The 18,816-nt window shown below is 43.1% G+C and overlaps 1 protein-coding gene across 1 annotated transcript in view; it reads left to right on the top strand.

Moving 5' to 3' along the window:
* The first annotated feature begins 3,493 nt into the window (after window positions 1–3,493).
* The window catches only part of LOC309569260 (putative N-acetylated-alpha-linked acidic dipeptidase), a 256,771-nt gene continuing 241,448 nt past the window's right edge, over window positions 3,494–18,816 (top strand). Inside the window, exon 1 of the mRNA XM_082275019.1 lies at window positions 3,494–3,780. Within this exon, the coding sequence (XP_082131145.1) occupies window positions 3,778–3,780 (3 nt within the window). The 5' untranslated portion in view covers window positions 3,494–3,777. The remainder of the gene's footprint in view (window positions 3,781–18,816) is intronic.

Below are 18,816 nucleotides of genomic sequence, written 5' to 3'. Positions count from 1 at the left end.
CCCCTTTGTTTATCGTTGCACTTTATTTCAGCCTCCGTTTTGGCAATCATACTTTTGCCAACTATTTATTATCTATTTATCTTCACTTCTTGCACTGAATTTTTTACTATTTTTGCACTTTATTTGCACCTTACCATATTTTTATACCAATGCATCTTAATTTATTCATTGTAAGAGTTGTATGATCTGCATTTGTTAGCATTTGATTATTTCCTTTATCATTTTACATACCTGATTCCTTTATTTAACAATTTATTTGTTTTAAGCTTGTGTTTTAAGGTCTTATATACTCTACGATCTTACCACTATATATTTTTATATTAATTTACTCATTTATCACTGGCAGCGCCATTTACCTCACTTTTGTTTATTTTCTTTTGTACACCCCTTAGGGGGTTTACTTTTGAGGTGGGCAGCAGCCTGACTCTGTTTTTTATCCTAAGTGCGGATTTCTACTCCTTCCGGCTTCCTGATTGGCCAGGAGGAGGAACAGTGTGACAATAGGGAATTTTCATTCGCTATTGTCACACAATGGGTGGGCTTTGGGCGCACTGCTCTGCGCCCCGGGACCACCCTTTGCATCACCCTATTAGAGCCTCTGGCTCTAATCAGGTGATTGAAAAAAAAAATATTAAGCTCCATGCGTCCGGCGCCCTGCATGCAGATTAGGATGGGGGGGGGGGGGGCGGCGCCCTTGCGCCCTCAGTACACCGGCCGCCACTGGTGAAAGACCCCGCAGCACATGTGCTCTTGGCTCTTATACAGTATCCCAGAATGCACCAAGACAACCTGTCTCCGCCAATCACCAGGACTGTATCAAAGTCTATGCATCCATTGGTCAGGTTTCCTCCCACTGTCCAACATGACTCCCTATTGGACCAGAATGAATCACATACTAAGCACAATGAGCAGACCTAACTCACAGATCCTGCTCCCTGTTAAGCACAGAGCAATATATAATTTACCTGCTGCTCCTCTGATAGGCAGACAGAGCCAAAACTATACTCTCCTATCTAGCACCTACCTACGAGCAATGCCACGTGTGTTACTGTGCTATGTGTTAATACATCACAAGGAACCACAGTAGTCTAAATGTGCCCTATGGAAAAGAAAAAAATTCTAAATAACAGCATTGTCCTTTATTACCTGGATCGCTTGAAGTTGTTAAAAAGCAGTATTAAACCCTAAATCAAAAATGTAACAAATTGCAGCATACCAATCACTAAATGTGGTGGCTGCATTCATTTTCTTTTCTTAGAAACTTTTATTTTCACCTGGTGATCTGGCAGGTAATACATCTCTTGTATTAGAGTGCCCCCACTCTGGATGAAGGAGCACAGAGGGCACCTTTGGACAGCAGCATTGTAAGTCGGGGGGAGAGGAGTGTTAGATGGACTAGCAGATTTAAATACATTGCCAAATTGAGGCCAAGCTCAGGTTAAAACTTTATAAGCAGTTACAGCCAACGGCTTTTCTTCTTTTCGGATACAGGCAGTCCCCTGGTTACAAACATCCAACTTACAAACAAATCCTACTTACAAATGGAGGGAGACAAAAGGAAGTGAGAGGAAATCTACCCCTAGGAAGGGAAATTCACTGCTGTAAGAGTTCTCATGGGGAAAAAGGGGTCTCCACTGAAGCTTTATCACCAATCCTTGTTTCCACAACAACCCAAAATTTTCAAAATCCAGTTGTCATAGGGACAGAAAGTGAGGTGCCAGTTTAGTGTAGCAGAAAATGTATTGGGGATAAATAACAAGACCCTTATAGTAAGGGGTCTGTTAGCATAGTGGGTGGATGAAAGTTCCTCTGCTGCTGTCCTATAAAGGCTGTGACGAACGGTTGAGGCGATCCTGTGTAGGTGCTGATGGCAGTCAGTGTCTTCCAGCAGTATGTAAACCGCAGCCGTATTCCGGCTACAAGGCAGATAACGTCACGTCCGGGTGAGAGGTCAGCAGGAAGTGCGCGCATTCAGAGCATCCATGCTCCTTCCTCAGGCTGACTACCATCAGCACCTAAACAGGATTGCCTCAACCGTTCCTCACAGCCTTTATAGGATGGCAGCAGAGGAACTTTCATCCACCCAATATGCTGACAGACCCCTTACTATAAGTGAGTGTCTTGTTATTAATCCACAATAAATTTTCTGCTACACTAAGCTGGCGCCGCTCTGTCCTTTTGTCATTTCTCCAGAGCTTCTCCTCGCTCCAGCCGCAGAGTATAGCCTCTCCACCACGGATTATGACTGGACTTTTGTCTATCATTTCATCATGTCATCCCTAATAATTGCTTACTGAAACTACCTATCTTTTACTAGTAGTGCACCATGACATATTGTTTGACAGAAAGTGAGGTGAAATCTTCTGAACAGGGGTGCAGACAGCAAAACAAACATTACAGGGGTGGTAACCCTTCCCTATGATATCCAACAAACGTGGAGCTACACTTAAAAAATGTACCTATCCTGACCTACAAACAAATTCAACTTAAAGAGTTCCGGCCTCAAATACCTTTTTAACTAAAAATACCCCTATAAGACTAATCCATTGCCCTTTACAGAACCGTTATTCTCATACTTACAAGGTGTACAGGATTGGATTTTAGTCAAAATCTTACTTTTAAAGACGCTGTCTGGGCACGGCCATCTTGGATGTGGGCATCTGAAGCCGCAGTGTAATCTGCTGTGTCCTTCTTCCTGATTCCAGGGAGTGTTCTGGGAGTTCTTCCTGATTCCAGCCTCCTGGGAGTGATGACAAACAGCTCCCAGGATGCAATGCAAAGGCGGAAGTGATGTCGGTGGCCGTGGCCACAGAGGGGGGAGCAGGAGGAAGTACAATCAAAAATGCCCTGAAAATAAGGTAAGGGACCCCCGAAAAAAAATTGAAAATTCCCAATTGTTGATCAGCATAGCGAGCACTCCAGGAATCACTAAAGTTGCGAAATAGGCCGGAACTCCGCTTTAAGAACAAACCTACAGACCTTTTCTTGTTTGTAACCTTGGGACTGCCTGTAAAGGTTTTACATAAATTAGTAAAAGCTAATCATTGTAAGCACCACTGCTAGTGTTAACTAGCTTGTCTCATCTCTGTAACTGATACATTCTGCTGGAGTGCTTGGTTGAAATAAAACAGACATACTGGCTGGATCACCAGGTGAAAATAGAAGAAAGAAAGTCTAGAAAAAAAAAAATGAATGCATCACAGCCATCACATCTAAGAAGTGGTAAGCTGCAATATAATAAATGTTTGCTTGTGGGTTTATTAATACTTATACTTTATGTAATGAACACTTGATAAAATTATGAATAGATCCAGTTGAGTTTTAAGGACTTTAGGAATGTCTTTCTTAAGTACATAACCCGTGACTATAAGACATTCTTTTGTATCTTGAGGATAGAGCGCTCAGGTTCTAATGAAGGTGTGTCACCTTCTGTCATTGTAAAGTATCATTTAATTGTGAAATCTGGCTTTTATTCCCCTGGATGCCTCCTCCCTGTTTACCAATCTGTTTCATTTGGGACTCCTGTCTCCAGTCAGCTATCAGTGCTGCAATCTAATAGCATTTCCTGAACTTTGGCTACATCTGAACAGTTGGGTAGTAATAAACACTAGAGAAAATAAAAGTGTTCATAAATCAATTACTAAGAGATCAGCAGAGGTGACTTCAGGGAGAAGAGGAGGCAGGAGCCACTGCAGAGCAACTGTGATCCTGGGACAAGGACGCGTTTACAAGACTGCCGCAAGGATATCACATCTGATGTGAAGAGACCTACACTGGATGGTATTTACTACTAACAATTATTATTCTTTTTATATAAAGTGTAAAATTTTATATAGCAATTACATATTATTTAACTTTATAAAGGTCATAGTTTTTAGAATTACAAATTAACCACTTTAGGACCGGAGGATTTTCCTGCTTTACGTCCAGGCCACTTTTTGCAACTTGGCACTGTGCGAATTTAACTGACAACTGCGCAGGCATGCAATGCCGTACCCAAACTAAATTTACGTCCTTTTTTTCCCACAAACAGAGATTTCTTTTGGTGGTATTTGATCACCTCTGCGCTTTTCATTTTTTGCGATATTAATAAAAAAAGAGCGACAATTTTGAAAAAATAACAATATTTTTCTACTTTGACAGTTAGAAAATATCCAATATATTCAATTTTTGTCATATATTTAGGCCAAAATGTATTTAGCTACATGTCTTTGACAAAAAAATTCTCAATGAGCATATTTTTAACCGCTTTAAGACTGGAAGATTTTACCCCATTCCTGACCAGGCCATATTTTGAGATTCGGCGCTGCGTTACTTTAACGGACAATTGCGCGGTCGTGCGATGCTGTACCCAAATTAAATTGATGTCCCTTTTTCCCCCACAAATAGAGCTTTCTTTTGGTGGTATTTGATCACCTGTGCGATTTTTACTTTTTGCGCTATAAACAAAAAAAGAGCAACAATTTAAAAAAAAATAACAATATTTTCCACATTTTTTTATATGAAATTCCCCCCCAAAGAAATGTAAAAATCTAAATTTTTTAGGCCAATTTGTTTTCTGCTACATATGTTTGGTAAAAAAAATCGCAATAAGCGTATTTTGATTAGTTTGCGCAAAAGTTATCGCAGCTACTAACTACGGGAAAGATTTATGTCATTTATGTCATTTTTATTGTTTTTTTTTTTTTAACGAGTAATGGCGGGGATCTGCGATTTTTTTTGCAGAACTGCGACATTGCGGCGGACAGATCGGACCCTTGACTGACATTTTTGACACTTTTGGGGTTACCAGTGACATCACTGCAGTAACCAGTGCTATACATATGCACTGTTACTGTAAAAATGACACTGGCAGTGAAGGAGTTAACTGTATTGGAGAGGGAGGGGTTAAGTGTGTCCTAGGGGCGTGTTTCTAACTGTGATTGGCTGTGGCTACTAGTGTAAGAACAGAGATCAACGGTCCTACAGTAGAACCGTGTGATCTCCATTCTTACACAGGGGAGACTGGCAGGCAGCTGTGTTTACACTAGCCGCCTGCCTTTCTCCTGCTCTAACGGACGATCGTGAGTGCCCAGCGGACATCGGGTCCGCCGGGCACATGCGCAGAGGGGCCCGTGACCGCGTGGGAGCGCGCCTCCGGCGGCGCGCACTCGCTCCCTAGAGCCTCACAAGCTAGCGACGTAGCCCTACGTCGCTTTGCCTGTGAGGGGCTGACTGCCGACGTAAATAGTCATGCGGCGGTCGGCAAGCGGTTAAGGACTTAATGACCCTCATGAGACATGAATAAAGATATATAAATCTTTATTGAAACATACACATAGAAAATATATAAAAACATGAGATCCTAAAAGTCCTAAATAGGAATAGGATACTTTTAGGATCTCATGTTTTTATATACTTTCTATGTTTATGTTTCAATAAAGATTTAATAAAATCAGGACTGTTGTTAGCTATATAAAGCACAGTGTCATTTTTATTTTTTATTTCTGCTTTCTGTAACAGCCCGGTACTTAACCAGTGAAATTTCAGCATTTACAGAGCTGTTACAGAATGCAGAAATAAAAAATAAAAATCTGCCATCCAATAGATTCCTTTCACCAGACGCTTATTTGTCTGGGGGAATCTGATTGACTGCCTGCATCCTGACGTGCAAGTTTTTAAGCTTTAGTCAAGAGTGGGAGAAAGGCAGGCGGCTAATGTAAACACAGCCGCCTGTCAGTCTCCCCTGTGTAAGAATGGAGATCACACGGTTCTACTGTAGGACCGTTGATCCCTGTTCTTACACTAGTAGCCACAGCCAATCACAGTTAGAAACACGCCCCTAGGACACACTTAACCCTCCCTCTCCAATACAGTTAACTCCTTCACTGCCAGTGTCATTTTTACAGTAACAGTGCATATGTATAGCACTGGTTACTGCAGTAATGTCACTGGTAACCCCAAAAGTCCGATCTGTCCACTGCAATGTTGCAGTCCCCCCAAAAATAATCGCAGATCGCCACCATTACTCGTTAAAAAAAAAAACAACAAAAATGACAAAAATCTTTCCCTTTGTTGTTAGTAACCGCGATACCTTTTGCGCAAACCAATCAAAATACGCTTTTTGCGATTTTTTTTACCAAACATATGTAGCATAAATTAAATTGGCAGAAAATGTTAAAAAATTTTGATTTTTACTTTTTTTTTGGGGGAATTTCATATAAAAAAATGTGAAAAATATTGTTATTTCTGCAAAATTGATGCTCTTTTTTTGTTTATAGCGCATGATCAAAAAATCGCACAGGTGATCAAATACCACCAAAAGAAAGCTCTGTTTGTGGGAAAAAAAGGACGTCAAATTTGTTTAGGTACAGCGTCGCACGACCGCGCAATTGTACGTTAAACTCACGCAGTGCCAAATCGCAAAATAGGCCCTGGTCAGGAAGGGGGTAAAATCTTCTGGGGCTTAAGTGGTTAAGGGGTATTTAGACACACATTTCTTTGTGTCTTCAATTTTTTGAACATTGAACAGATGACAAATCCTCTACTGAAGTCTGCTGGGAAACGGACTCTTCGGGGAGTGTAGCTCTCCGGTGTTCTCCGCCACTCATTGGCTCCTCCTGCTGGCTTCCATATCCTTATCGTATACTATTTTGCACATTGTTCCGTACAAGATGAAAACCATTCGTGTATGTAATCTTACAGACTTTAGTAAACTGAAGACATGCTTTTTCTGGGTTTTTCCAAAGTCTTCATTTCACCTGCAGGAAGTACAAGAAACCACAAATACAGGTGATTGGTAGGTAAATAGTCAGTTATAAGAGATTTACCATGATCCTTTATGCGTTCCCATTCACATTATCAACTTCTGAAATATAATCTCATAATGCCCCGGCACTGACCTAAGTAGGAAGTCTGTGATGACATTTGTAAATATGAGCTTGGCATAATTCAATAGCAAATTACATTGAAGTAATTCCTTATCCAGCCCATTGCCTTTTCTAACCACAGGGCATATAATGCCTCTGAAGCTATTCCCTAACTGGTACTGCTGTGGACAAATATTGAGAATCATTCAAGCCATGTTTATTTTCTTAGCATATCCTGGAAACCAGCGCTGCCAATCCTTATATGTCCAGTCAGCTGCAACAAAACAAAATCAGCAGTATGTGGTATCCATTCTGTGTTCCAGCAGAGGGAAGTGGAGGGTGTAGATTCTGGAGGGAAAGAGAATTTCAGCCTGTGCAAGTTAAGCAAGAACACTACCCCATCTAGAAGCTACAATGACTCTGTTGCTTTAGGCTCGGTTCACACATCTGCGATGGCAGACATCGCATGTGATTCGGAGCGTACTGCTCTGAAAATCACATGCGATGTCTGTGCGATGCAAATTTAGCCATACAGATAGTATGGCTGAATTTGCATCTGGTTTGGCACAAACACGCACAGGACCCTTTTTTGGGTCCGCAGCAGAATCGGATCGCATGGTGGTTCACACCAATGCGATCCGATTCTTGTCCGAATGTCAGATCGCACTGCGATATGCGATCTGACATTCGGACATGAATCGGATAGCATTGGTGTGAACCACCATGCGATCCGATTCTGCTGCTCCGATTCTCCGATATGCGATCTGATCTGGGGTGTCGTTAACTTTGAATTGACACCCCCAGCGATTCGCATATGGCAATGTGAACTGCCTGTGCTGGGAATGTGATGCGGGAACCCGCAGTAGATTTGCAGGGTTCCCGCATCACATAAGTGTGCATGTATTAATGAGGAAAACTAGAAATTCTACATACAGTAGGTAACCAGGTCATTGAAGCAAACATCTGTTTAGAGAAGCAGGCTGCCTGTTAAGAGTAACCCCTTCAGGCTATAGGTTAAGTTAGGTCAGGGCCTACTATAAGGCATACCTCCCAACTTTAAAACTTGAAAATGATGGACACTTCAGGGGGCTGGTGACCTGCTGCATACATAGTGTGCCATGGCAAAACATTTTTTCTGTTAAGAATCTCACAGACACATGTAAACCCCAGCACATTCATTAAGAAAAAAAAAGCTCAAAAAACAAAACAGATGATTTGTCTACATTGAAATTAGACAAATAACTTCATTAACATCCAGGATGGGGAAGATGTCCTAAGTGCCCCTGATAATGCTCCCCTGTCTTTGCACTGGGCTCTGGGACTCTAGCCTGGACTCATTGAGTGCCAGCATTTAGTTGAAATCTCCGGATGGTTCCACCGAATCCAGGACAGTTGGGAGGTATGCCGCTGTCTGTGCAAACTACCCTCTCCTTTTACATAGTTACATAGTTAGTGAGGTTAAAAAAAGATATAAGTCCATCCAGTTCAACCTATGATGTGTGTGTGTGTGTTTGCTTTTAACCGTACATTGTATACCCCTGTATGTTGTGGTCTTTAAGGTGTCCATCCAATATTTTTTGAAACTATCAATGCTCCCCGCTGATACGACTGCTTGTGGAAGAGAATTCCACATCCTTACCGCTCATACAGTGAAGAACCTCTTACGCACTTTAAGGTTAAACCGCCTTTCCTCAAGTTTTAGTGAGTGGCCACGTGTCTTATTGTATCTCCTTTCTCTGAATAGTTTGTTCCTTATGCTAGGGTCGCCAGTACAGTATTTGTACATTGATATCATATCCCCCCTCAATCGTCTCTTCTCCAGAGAGAATAGGTTCAGTGCTTGTAGTCTTTCCTCATAGCTGATGTCCTCCATTCCCCTTATTATTTTTGTTGCCCTTCTCTGGACTTTCTCCAGTTCCAGCACATCCTTCCTGAGGACCGGTGCCCAGAACTGGACAGCATACTCCTGCGCACATTATCCCCCTCTATGTACACACTACTCCCTCCTGTGCAAATTACTGCTCTCCCTGTACACACTACCCCCTCCTGTGCACATTACCCTCCTACATGTACACACTGCCCCCTCCTGCACACATGACCCCCACCCGTACACACTACACCCTCCTGCACACATTATCCCCCTTCATATACACACTGCCCCTCCACTTCCTGTGCACATTAACCCCCTTCTTGTACACACTACCCCTCCTTAGCACATTTTCCCCCTCCCCATACACAATGCACCTTCCTGCACACATTACCGCCCTCCCCTCCATGTACACACTGCCCCCTCTGCCTCCTGTGCAAATGTTCCCCTTCCCTGTACACACTGACCCCTCCTGTGCACATTAGCCCCCTCCCTGTACACACTGACCCCTCCTGTGCGCTTTGTCCCCTTCCCTGTACACACTGACCCCTACTGTGCGCATTATCCATTTCCCTGTACACACTGACCCCTCCTGTGCGCATTATCCCCCTTCCTGTACACACTGCCTTCTCCTCAGCACATTACCCAGCTCCCCGTATACAATGCACCCTCCTGCAGACATTACCCCTCACCATATACACACTGCCACCTCTTGTGCACATTACCTCCCTCCTTTACACACTGCCCCCTCCTGTGCACATTACCAATCCCTGTACACAATGGCCCCATCCCCCTCCACATTACCCCCCCCCCCTCCTGTACATTTTGGTGCCCATCTCCCTCTACAATCCCCTATTTTCTCTTGTACACCCTGGAAATCTAAGACATCTTGTTGCTGAGACACTGCACAATTTACTGCTCAGCATGGAAATGGTTAAAGCTGATCCTGGGAAAGTGCGGTCTCAGCTCAGTCACTCTCTGCTTGCATTCCTGACATCAAGGGCCAACCTGCCCACCTTTCCAGCTCTAGTTCCCTAGTACACACCAAGGACGCCAGAGCAGTTGCAGTGCCACCTAGTCTGCAAAAACTCAGATTGGCTGCAGAGCGAGAGTCCTGATTGGAGGCTTTCTGGACATACGTTTTTTTTGTTCATCTGTGGCAGTTGGCAGTCACAGAGGGAGCAAACCAACTTCTGTTCTTCAGAGCGGCTGCAGGTCCATTACAGAGTAACTCTACTAGACTTGTAACTGCTGCCTATATGACATGTGGAGGTGCAGGACAAAGCCCAGATCTGAGGATGGTGGGATTATGTTGCAAACTCCAGACTGTTGTCTAAGGTGGAAAGTGGTAGTCCGCCCCCTCAGGAAGTGGGTTGTTAAACCAGTTTCCATGACAAGGCCTATCATGAACTATTTAGCAAGGAACGTCAGAAATCTTTAATATTGCATGTGCCCACTCTCTTTGGCCTATAGGCCTTTCAGGAAATTCACAGTTGTCTGAGCTCCATGGGGTTCAAATTCTTGTAGGTCAGGTCTATTGGGGGTGACAGCAAATACCTGGCCGAAAGCCACAGGGCAGGCTGTGGTCATGGCAAATACCAAGCCCAAAAGTAAGGGGGAAAAGGGTTATAAAGTCCAGATGAGGGACTTGTCACCACTGCCAAACTAGCTGACCCTCGTTCCTCTGGGCACCATCATTTTCCCATGCAAACAAATCCCAGCATTAGTTTCTCAGGTATTATCCATCTGATTGCATTACTAGAAGGTATTTTTGAGCAGTCTAGCAATTACAGTAGTAAGATCATCTTCCTCATCCTACTTAGCCTTGACCTCCCTCATACTGGCAAACTTCACAGGGCACTTTACAGAGACACATATTGCTTGAAATGTTAACTTGAATCAGTAACTATGTACAAAGTCCAAATAGTTGGAAACAGAAAAGGCACTTTCATGAAGAAAACACAAATGATTTCTTGCATTTGTTTCTAAATCCACATTTCTATACTTAGAGCAAAGGTGGCCATATAGGGTTATATTTTTTTTTTTTATTCATTTAGTTAGGAGGCTGAACGGAAAAAAAAAAAAAAACATTGATCAGTGTAAATCTAAAATTGGTTTAGAGGCAATCATAAGTCTTGCAAAGGAGGAAGTTCAAACAGCAGTGCTTTTATTGTCAGCGTTTCAATGAAGGTCAGTCCATCTTTCTCAAGATACATTGATCATTGGGTGCAGCTGAGTGGCTGCAGTGGTTGATCGAGCAATTTTTTTCAACATATCCCTTCAACAAAAGTCAATCAAAATGATCAACTTCTGTCAATCGGGTACAGCCGCACACTGATAGAATAATGGCCAGTCCCTGTTGAACCAGACCATTTTTGATCAGTGAATGGCCAGCTTTAGTATGTTCACCGCTGGTCAGGTGGTTTTCCCAGTCTCATAAAACCACTTGAAGACCAAGCCTTTTCTGTGACTTTTTGTTAACATGAAAAAATATATTTTTTACTAGAAAATGAACCCCAAACATTATATTTTTTTTTTTAAAGCAGAGGCCCAAACGCAATTTTTGCGGAAAAAAACACTTTTTTTATATTTAATGCAGAAATACACTATATAACTCCTAATTGTTTGGTAAAATTTAAAAGATGATCTTATGCCGAGTACATAGACACCAAACATGACATGCTTTAAAAATTGCGCACGCCTGTGCAGCGGCAACAATCTACGTACGTTTTTTTTTTATTTATTTTGCTTTTTTATGTTATTTTGACACCTTTCCTTTCATTTTTTTTTTAAATCATTTTTATTGTTATCACAGTGAATTTAAATATCCCCTATGATAGCAATCTGTAGTGACAGGTACTCTTTTTTTAAAAAATTGGGGTCTTTTAGACTCAAGATCTCTCCTCTGACCTTAACGTATCTGAGCACACCAAAATTGGCGTGATAAAATGCTTTCCCAATTTCCCAATGGCGCTGATCATTTCTGGCAAAACAGAAGTCATGAAATGCTCGTAGCTTCCGGTATCTTAGGCCATAGAGATGATTGGAGCCATTCTCATCTCCAATCAGCTCTATGGTTAATTAATTGAACCACCGGCTGCACTCTTGGGTTAACCGGTGGGACAGGAGAGCCCGAGAAAAACCATGGAAGGCAGCGGGAGGGGGGAAGTCCCCTCCCATTGCTTGTAAAAGCAGTCTAGCGGCCAATTATTCGCTAGGATTGCTTTTGCATGTAAGCCGACCGCTGGCTTTAAAAAACGATACCATGATGATGCCAAAATCTGCAGGCATCATCCTGGTATAACCACTCGAAGTCCAGCAACGTACCAGTACATTGCTGGTCCTTGTTTGGCATATAGTGTAGGTTTTTTTTTTTTCATGCAGCCTGTGGGCTGAACGAAAAAAAGAGAACCTAACAGAAATCTCCACAGGAAAATTGTGTAGTATACCCACCATTAACCGCCCAAACATCCAAACCCACTTATTTAATGGCGGGTATGACAATATTCCACGTTTACCTAAAGGTATTTTAACTGCAGCAGTGAAATCAACCTACCACAGCGCTGCCATCAGAGGTATCCATATATGCTGAGCGCAAATGCTGTTTGTGTCAGAATATATAAAATCAGTGTGGCAGCCGACGAGTACCTGCAAGGGAAACAGGTTAACAAAAGAATGAAAAACAAACAAAGTGCAGTAAAAGTACAGTAGGAAGAGTAGAAGAACATAAAAATAACTGAGACGACAACTGTTTTTGGCTTTTTTATTTTATATTTTTTTTGTAATTTTTATTTTATGTTTTATGGGGTTTTTTTTGTATTTTTTTACACTTTTTTTTTTCTTCAACGTTAAAGTTCCAGGTTCCAGGTTAGGGTCTCTCAAAATGACGATAGCCATCGAACATCTTTTGAGACCCTGTGTAAGTGTGCCCTAAACTGTGCCGTGCTGTACCCTACGCTAATATTCCACTAGTGTGTGGTAGTGACGGAAACAGTCACCGTGGCAAAGACCAGGTCGGTCAGGACAGTCGGAACAATAATTATGGGTGTCACGCCTAAATCCGCGCTTGTTGCAGACACGGCATCTTTTTAGGGGGTATCTTTGGGTAGGGGTACTCGGGAGGAATTCCGGAAAATGCCTCTCATGCAGCCAGCTCACTGCATCTGGTTGGGGAAGTTGGGCAGGAGCACCTGCTGGAAACAGAAGGGCTCTGATTATCTCTTTCTGGTAGTGAAAGAAGGACAATTTTCCGGCAGACGCTTTGTATAAGACAAAAGCGTTGTAAATAGCCAATTGAAATAAATATACAGACACTTTTTTGTACCAGCGTCTGGCCTTACGGGCAATTAAGTACAGTCCCATCATCTGGTCATTGAAGTCCACCCCTCCCATTTTACGGTTATAATCATGGACACAGAGGGGCTTCTCAACAACAACACTGGTGACCGTAGTAATTTCGACTGCCGTGTCTGGGTGAATGGAGGACAGAACGAAAACGTTCCATTTGTCCCTCCACTTCACTGCAAGCAATTAAGCGCACCTCAAGCAGGCTCTCTCTCCCGGACTCAGTGGGGCATTTACTAGCCGTTGGGGGAAGCCCCGGCGATTAGATCGCACGGTGCCACAAGTGCCAATTTGTAATTGAAAGAGGTGTCTAAAAAGTGGCACGCTCGAATAAAAATTGTCCACGTACAAGTGGTACCCCTTTCCGAATAAGGGTGACACCAAGTCCAAAACTACCTTACCGCTGCTTCCTATGTAGTCTGGGCAGTCGGGGGGCTCCACAGTGCTATATTATCCCTCGTAGACACGGAAATTAACTGTATAGCCTGTGGCCCTGTCACACAGCTTATACAGTTTGCCCCCGTATTTGGCACGCTTGCTGGGGAGATACTGTTTCATAGCATGGCGGCCAGTAAACTTTATTAGGTACTTGTCAATGCAGACATCTTGTTTGGGGATAAACAAGGCTGCAAGTGGTCTACGAGGGGCCAAATTTTTTGGAGCCGATCATATTCATGGTCTCCCCGAGGACGACAGAGTCGTTGAAATGCATGAACCAAAATATTTGTTCTTATTGAGCCCTGGACATAGAAGCAGAGAACACCCGCATTTGGTGAATTGGGTCAGTGGACTAATATAACCGCAATTCATTCTTTTTTGTAATGCCCATGTTGAAGGATAGGCCCAGAAAAGTCTTAAATTCAGAAACCGATATAGGATTCCAGCTGAATTCTCTGGCAATGGGCGAATTTGGATTGGTGGTAATAAATTGACTAGCATACAAATTACTTTGATCCACAATAGATTTGTAAAAATCTTCTGTGAAAAACAGCTCAGAAAAATGAAGGGGATTAAAACCAGCTGTTTCCACTCAAATTCCGGGTTGGGCAGTGAATGGGGAAGTACAGGCGCTGTAGAATCTGTGGGCTGCCAATTAGGATATGCCAGAGCTTCAGGGAGGGTACTATGGGCTCTACGTGCCTGTCTTTGAATACGCGGTGCCTGCAGGCCACTACTCGTGCTAGCCACTGCACCAGCTTCAACTGCACTTATGGCACTCGCCATGTCACCAAGTCTTACTGCAGTGCTGGTATGTCTAGGTCCAGGGTGTACTAGGCTTGCCAGATCACGAGAAGTGTGAGTGGCACTAGTACTGGCACTCTGCTGCATACGAGAAACATCCGGTTCTTGCATCTTAGCAACTCCAGAATGGGGTCGGGTACACCTGACCTTAGCAGGGACCCATCCATCGTTGGAGCTATCTGTCAGATTCGTATACTGACCCTGATTCTGCCAGTGAGGCTTCCCCATCATTCTCATCATCAGTATACTGTAGGCCTATGCACTACTGTACCACCGTTTGGACATTTTATCAACTAAATTTAAAGGTACAGTAGTGTGACTAACAGGTAAAAAAGCACCTGGTTGTGAAGGACTATTTGGTCGCTACAAAAAAAACTGCTAGTGCTAGCAGAGATCAGGCCTGACTCTGCTAATGCAGCGGTTTTATGTGATTTGTGTTTTTTGGAAGTGACAGTAATCTATTGATTACTGCACTTGCCTGGGAAGGGTGGGCTGGGCAGAGGGGCTAAACGCAGGTGCTGGCAGGAATCAGTGCTGATCATGCAAACACTGCGTTTTGGAAACACTAAACTATGGGGACGCTAGTATAGTTCTGATCAGATCAGATATTGATGTGTTCAAACACTATATTAGTGATGGAGGTGTATGTATGTGTGTATGTGTGTGTATGTGTGTTAGTGTAATTGCCTCTAACTGACGCTAAATAATGGTGGTGTGGTGGGACCCTGACGCTAACTAGCCTAACTAGCTTCACCCGTGACACTAATACAGTGATCAGTAATCACTGTATATAGTGAACACTGTGACAGGGCAGTGAAGGGGTTAAGTGGGGGAGATCAAGGGGTTAAACATTTTAGGGGATAGGTGGCTTAAACCTATTTGGGCCTAGCGCAAGCGCAAACTGGGGTCACAAGTGACACCAATACAGTGATCAGTAGTTAGCTGATATACTGTATATATTAGTATATATTAGTGCACTGTGTGATAGGGAGTGAAGGGGTTAACTGGGGAAGATCAAAGGGTTAAAGGTTTATTAGGGGATAGATGGCGGGTGCCCTAACACTATTTGGGCCTAACGCAAGCGCAAATTAGGGTCACAAGTGACACTAAATACAGTGATCAGTATTTACCTATATACTGTATTTAGTGCACAGTGTGATAGGGAGTGAAGAGGTTAACTGGGGGTGATCAAGGGGGTTAAAACTTTATTAGGGGATAGATGGCGGGTGCCCTAAACCCATTTGGGCCTAGCGCAAGCGCGATTTAGGGTCACAAGTGACACTAAATGCAGTGATCAGTAAAAGATCTGTATACCACTGTATATAGTGTTCACTGTGAGGGGTTTGGGGGGGTTAGCAGGGGTTAAATGTGTACCTATGTGTGTTAGTGTCAGTGTAGTGTTGGTGGAACGTTTAGCTGTCTTTCCTTCTTCCCCTGGAACCGAAAGGGCTCCAGGAGGGAAAATTACATCACTTCCCCTGCCTGTGTTTACATTACACAGGCAGGGGACACAATGCCATTGGCCAGAACCGATCACCAGATCCAGACCAAAAATCATTGGTCTGCATCTGGTGACTGATCGGTTCTGAGCCGAATCAGACCAGGATCGGCTCCCGTGCGCCCTGCGAGCCGTGAATGCGCCGGACGTAGGTCTACGTTCCTGGACCTAGCCGAGCCGCTCTGCTGCAGTAGTAGCAATGTGAGCGGTCAGCAAGTGGTTAAAAATCTTTGACTGTCATTGAGAATGTAAGCCAACTCTGTGTATGAGTGCCTCTGGCCCCTCCAAGTCTAAATCTGGCTTTGGGGGCAACCCTTGTCACCAGAAGGGGGGACTTGATGTCTCTCTGCCTACTCATATTGGCATGTTGCCTCCTCTGTTTCTTCCCATCTGAGGCCCTCAGATTCCTCTGACAGGGCCCTTACATAATCTCCTAGTTAGAGCCCATGAACATAAAGATTACCTGGTGGACATCCTCTGCATGGGACTACCTATAACATATAATGGCACAAAGTGGCAGAAACTAGAGCAGACAACCCACCAGAGGTATAACAATAGTATCCTAACACTCTGGTAATTACCAGTGCTAAACTAGTTTCCAGGTTTTTAGGCTGAAAGTCCCCCTGCAAGTTAAGAGCATATTGTGCTGTCACATACCATCACATTATGAAAGACTTGTCTTAAAATGAAGCCTTCTGCCCCAGCCGATAGAGTTTCCATCTTCCTTCCTGGTTTGCGGTCTTTGAAGTCCATTGTGGCTCCTCCTGTCCATTGTGGCTAAGCCACGATGATGTCACTCACGCGCATGCAATGGGACTGGCTACAGAAGTACTGAATATCTCCTAAATGGTACACATGAAGGAGATATTCTTTGTGCCTACAGGTTAGCTTTATTATAAGATTACCTGTAGGTACAATTGAGCAAGCGATGTTTACTACCACTTTAAAAATTTAAAATGTAAAAACATGCTATAAAATATAGATACTTAATGTGCAAGCCTAGTTAAAATTTAATTTTTAAACAGTATTTCCCTTGTATTTCAGTTGCAGCCACCATGATTTTCAAAAACTTCCAATATATTTCAACTATTACTTCCTTGCATAATGCCAAACTAGAGGGATATGCTGTACATCATTTAAAGTCTCATTTTAATACTTTTCCTAGAAGTCTTCAAAAAGCTGAAAGAGTCAAAAGTCAAATTAGAGGCATCTACCACATTACTCACCATGGCTAAAAACGGATGTGAATTATGTTCCTTTTCTTATTAAAATACAGAGCTGGTTCAGTTTATGATAATGAAGGCATTTAGCCATCATTTTTTGAAAGGGCATGGTAAGGCAGGCATCCTTTAGAGCAAAGGCAGGTAAGAATTTGCAATACAGTTTGCTAAAGTCCTTGCAGTATACAGTATATACGTTTATCTGGAGACAATATATTTTCAGCAAAAAATAAAAATATAAAATAGCAGCCATTAAGAGAAGATTCAGAGAATGTTCTCAGAACAATATGTGCTATTATGTTGTAGAAGAAAAATTAAAGTAGTTGTAAACCTCAGACATGAAATATAAACAAAGCAAGCATATCCCTCTACATAGTGTGTACTTGTCACAATTGAGAGCACATGTGTCATTTCTGTCTGCTGCTTTGTTCCTCTGCTATCAGCATGAGTCACTTCTGACAATTTTTCCTGACACCAACAGAAAAATAGTGACAGGGGAGGGACATCCAGCAGATTGACAGCCTCGGCTCTATTCCTGTGAGCTGTGTGGAGGGAGGTGTCTCTCTTGCCTCCAATCATTTCTCAGAACTCTCCTCACTGAGCTCTGAGGAGTGTAACCACAGCTCTCTGCCCACTTTTTTTCAGAACTCTCAGACAAGCTTTTTGAACAGATGTAGAGAAGGGAAGACTGCAGATAAACAAGTACATCTTATGTAGGATGATTTGTTTCATCTCTGTGTATCACCTGAGGCCAGTCACTTCACTAGGTATATGTAAAGGTTTACAACCACTTTAACCACTTCCTTACCGCACGATAGCCAAAATATGGCTACAGCATGGCCCTCTCATTCCAGGAGGGCATCCATGGATGTCCTCCCTTGGGGCATGCATTGGGAAGTATCTGTGATCACTGTGTGCCTTGGACACAACGTATCACAGATCGGGTTAAAGGGCCAATCACAGTGGCCCTTTACCATGTGATCACTGTGTCCAATCACATGCGATCACAAGTGTAAATAAAGCAGGGTCATAGGGGGTTTGACAGGTCTCTTTTCCTCACACAGAGATGGAGTATGAGAGAAAGGAGATGATCTGTGGCAGAAACAGTGTGTGCATTTATTAGAACGTGCTGCACTTGTCTTACACTGCCACTCAGTGCCTATCAGTGCCAATCAGTGCCCATCACTGCTGCCTTATTATTGCTGTCTCACCAATGCTGCTTCACCAGTCCCCATCAATGCTGTCTTATCAATGCTGCCCTAACAGTGCAGCTTATCAATGCCCATCTGTGCCGCCCCATCAGTGGAGCCTCATCATTGGAGCCTAATGAGCAACCATCAGTGCTGCCTCATCAGTGCCGCCTTCGTGAAGTCTCATTAGTGTACATCAATGCAACCTCATAAGTGCAGATCAGTGTCCATTAGTGCAGTCTGATCAGTGCCCATCAGTTCAGCCTGATCAGTGCCCATCAGCATCCATCAGAGCAGCCTCATCAGCACCCATCACTGCAGCCTCATCAGCGCCCTTCAGTTCAGCCCTAACGGTGTCCATCAGTTCAGCCTGATTAGTGCTCATCAGTTCAGCCTCAGTGCAGTGCGTTAGTGCACATCAGTGCAGCCTCGTTAGTGCACATCAGTGCAACCTCATACAGTAGGGAAAATAATTATTTGATTCCCTGCAGATTTTGTAAGTTTGCTCACTTACAAAGAAACAAAGGGTTCTATAATTTTTATCATAGCTGTATTTTTAAATGATAGAGACAGAATATCAACCAAAATCCAGAAAAAAACACATGAT

The sequence above is a fragment of the Pelophylax lessonae genome (genome assembly GCF_965119305.1).
Source record: "Pelophylax lessonae genome assembly, chromosome: 13".
Taxonomy (NCBI): domain Eukaryota; kingdom Metazoa; phylum Chordata; class Amphibia; order Anura; family Ranidae; genus Pelophylax; species Pelophylax lessonae.
This window is presented reverse-complemented; position numbering and strand designations above follow the sequence as displayed.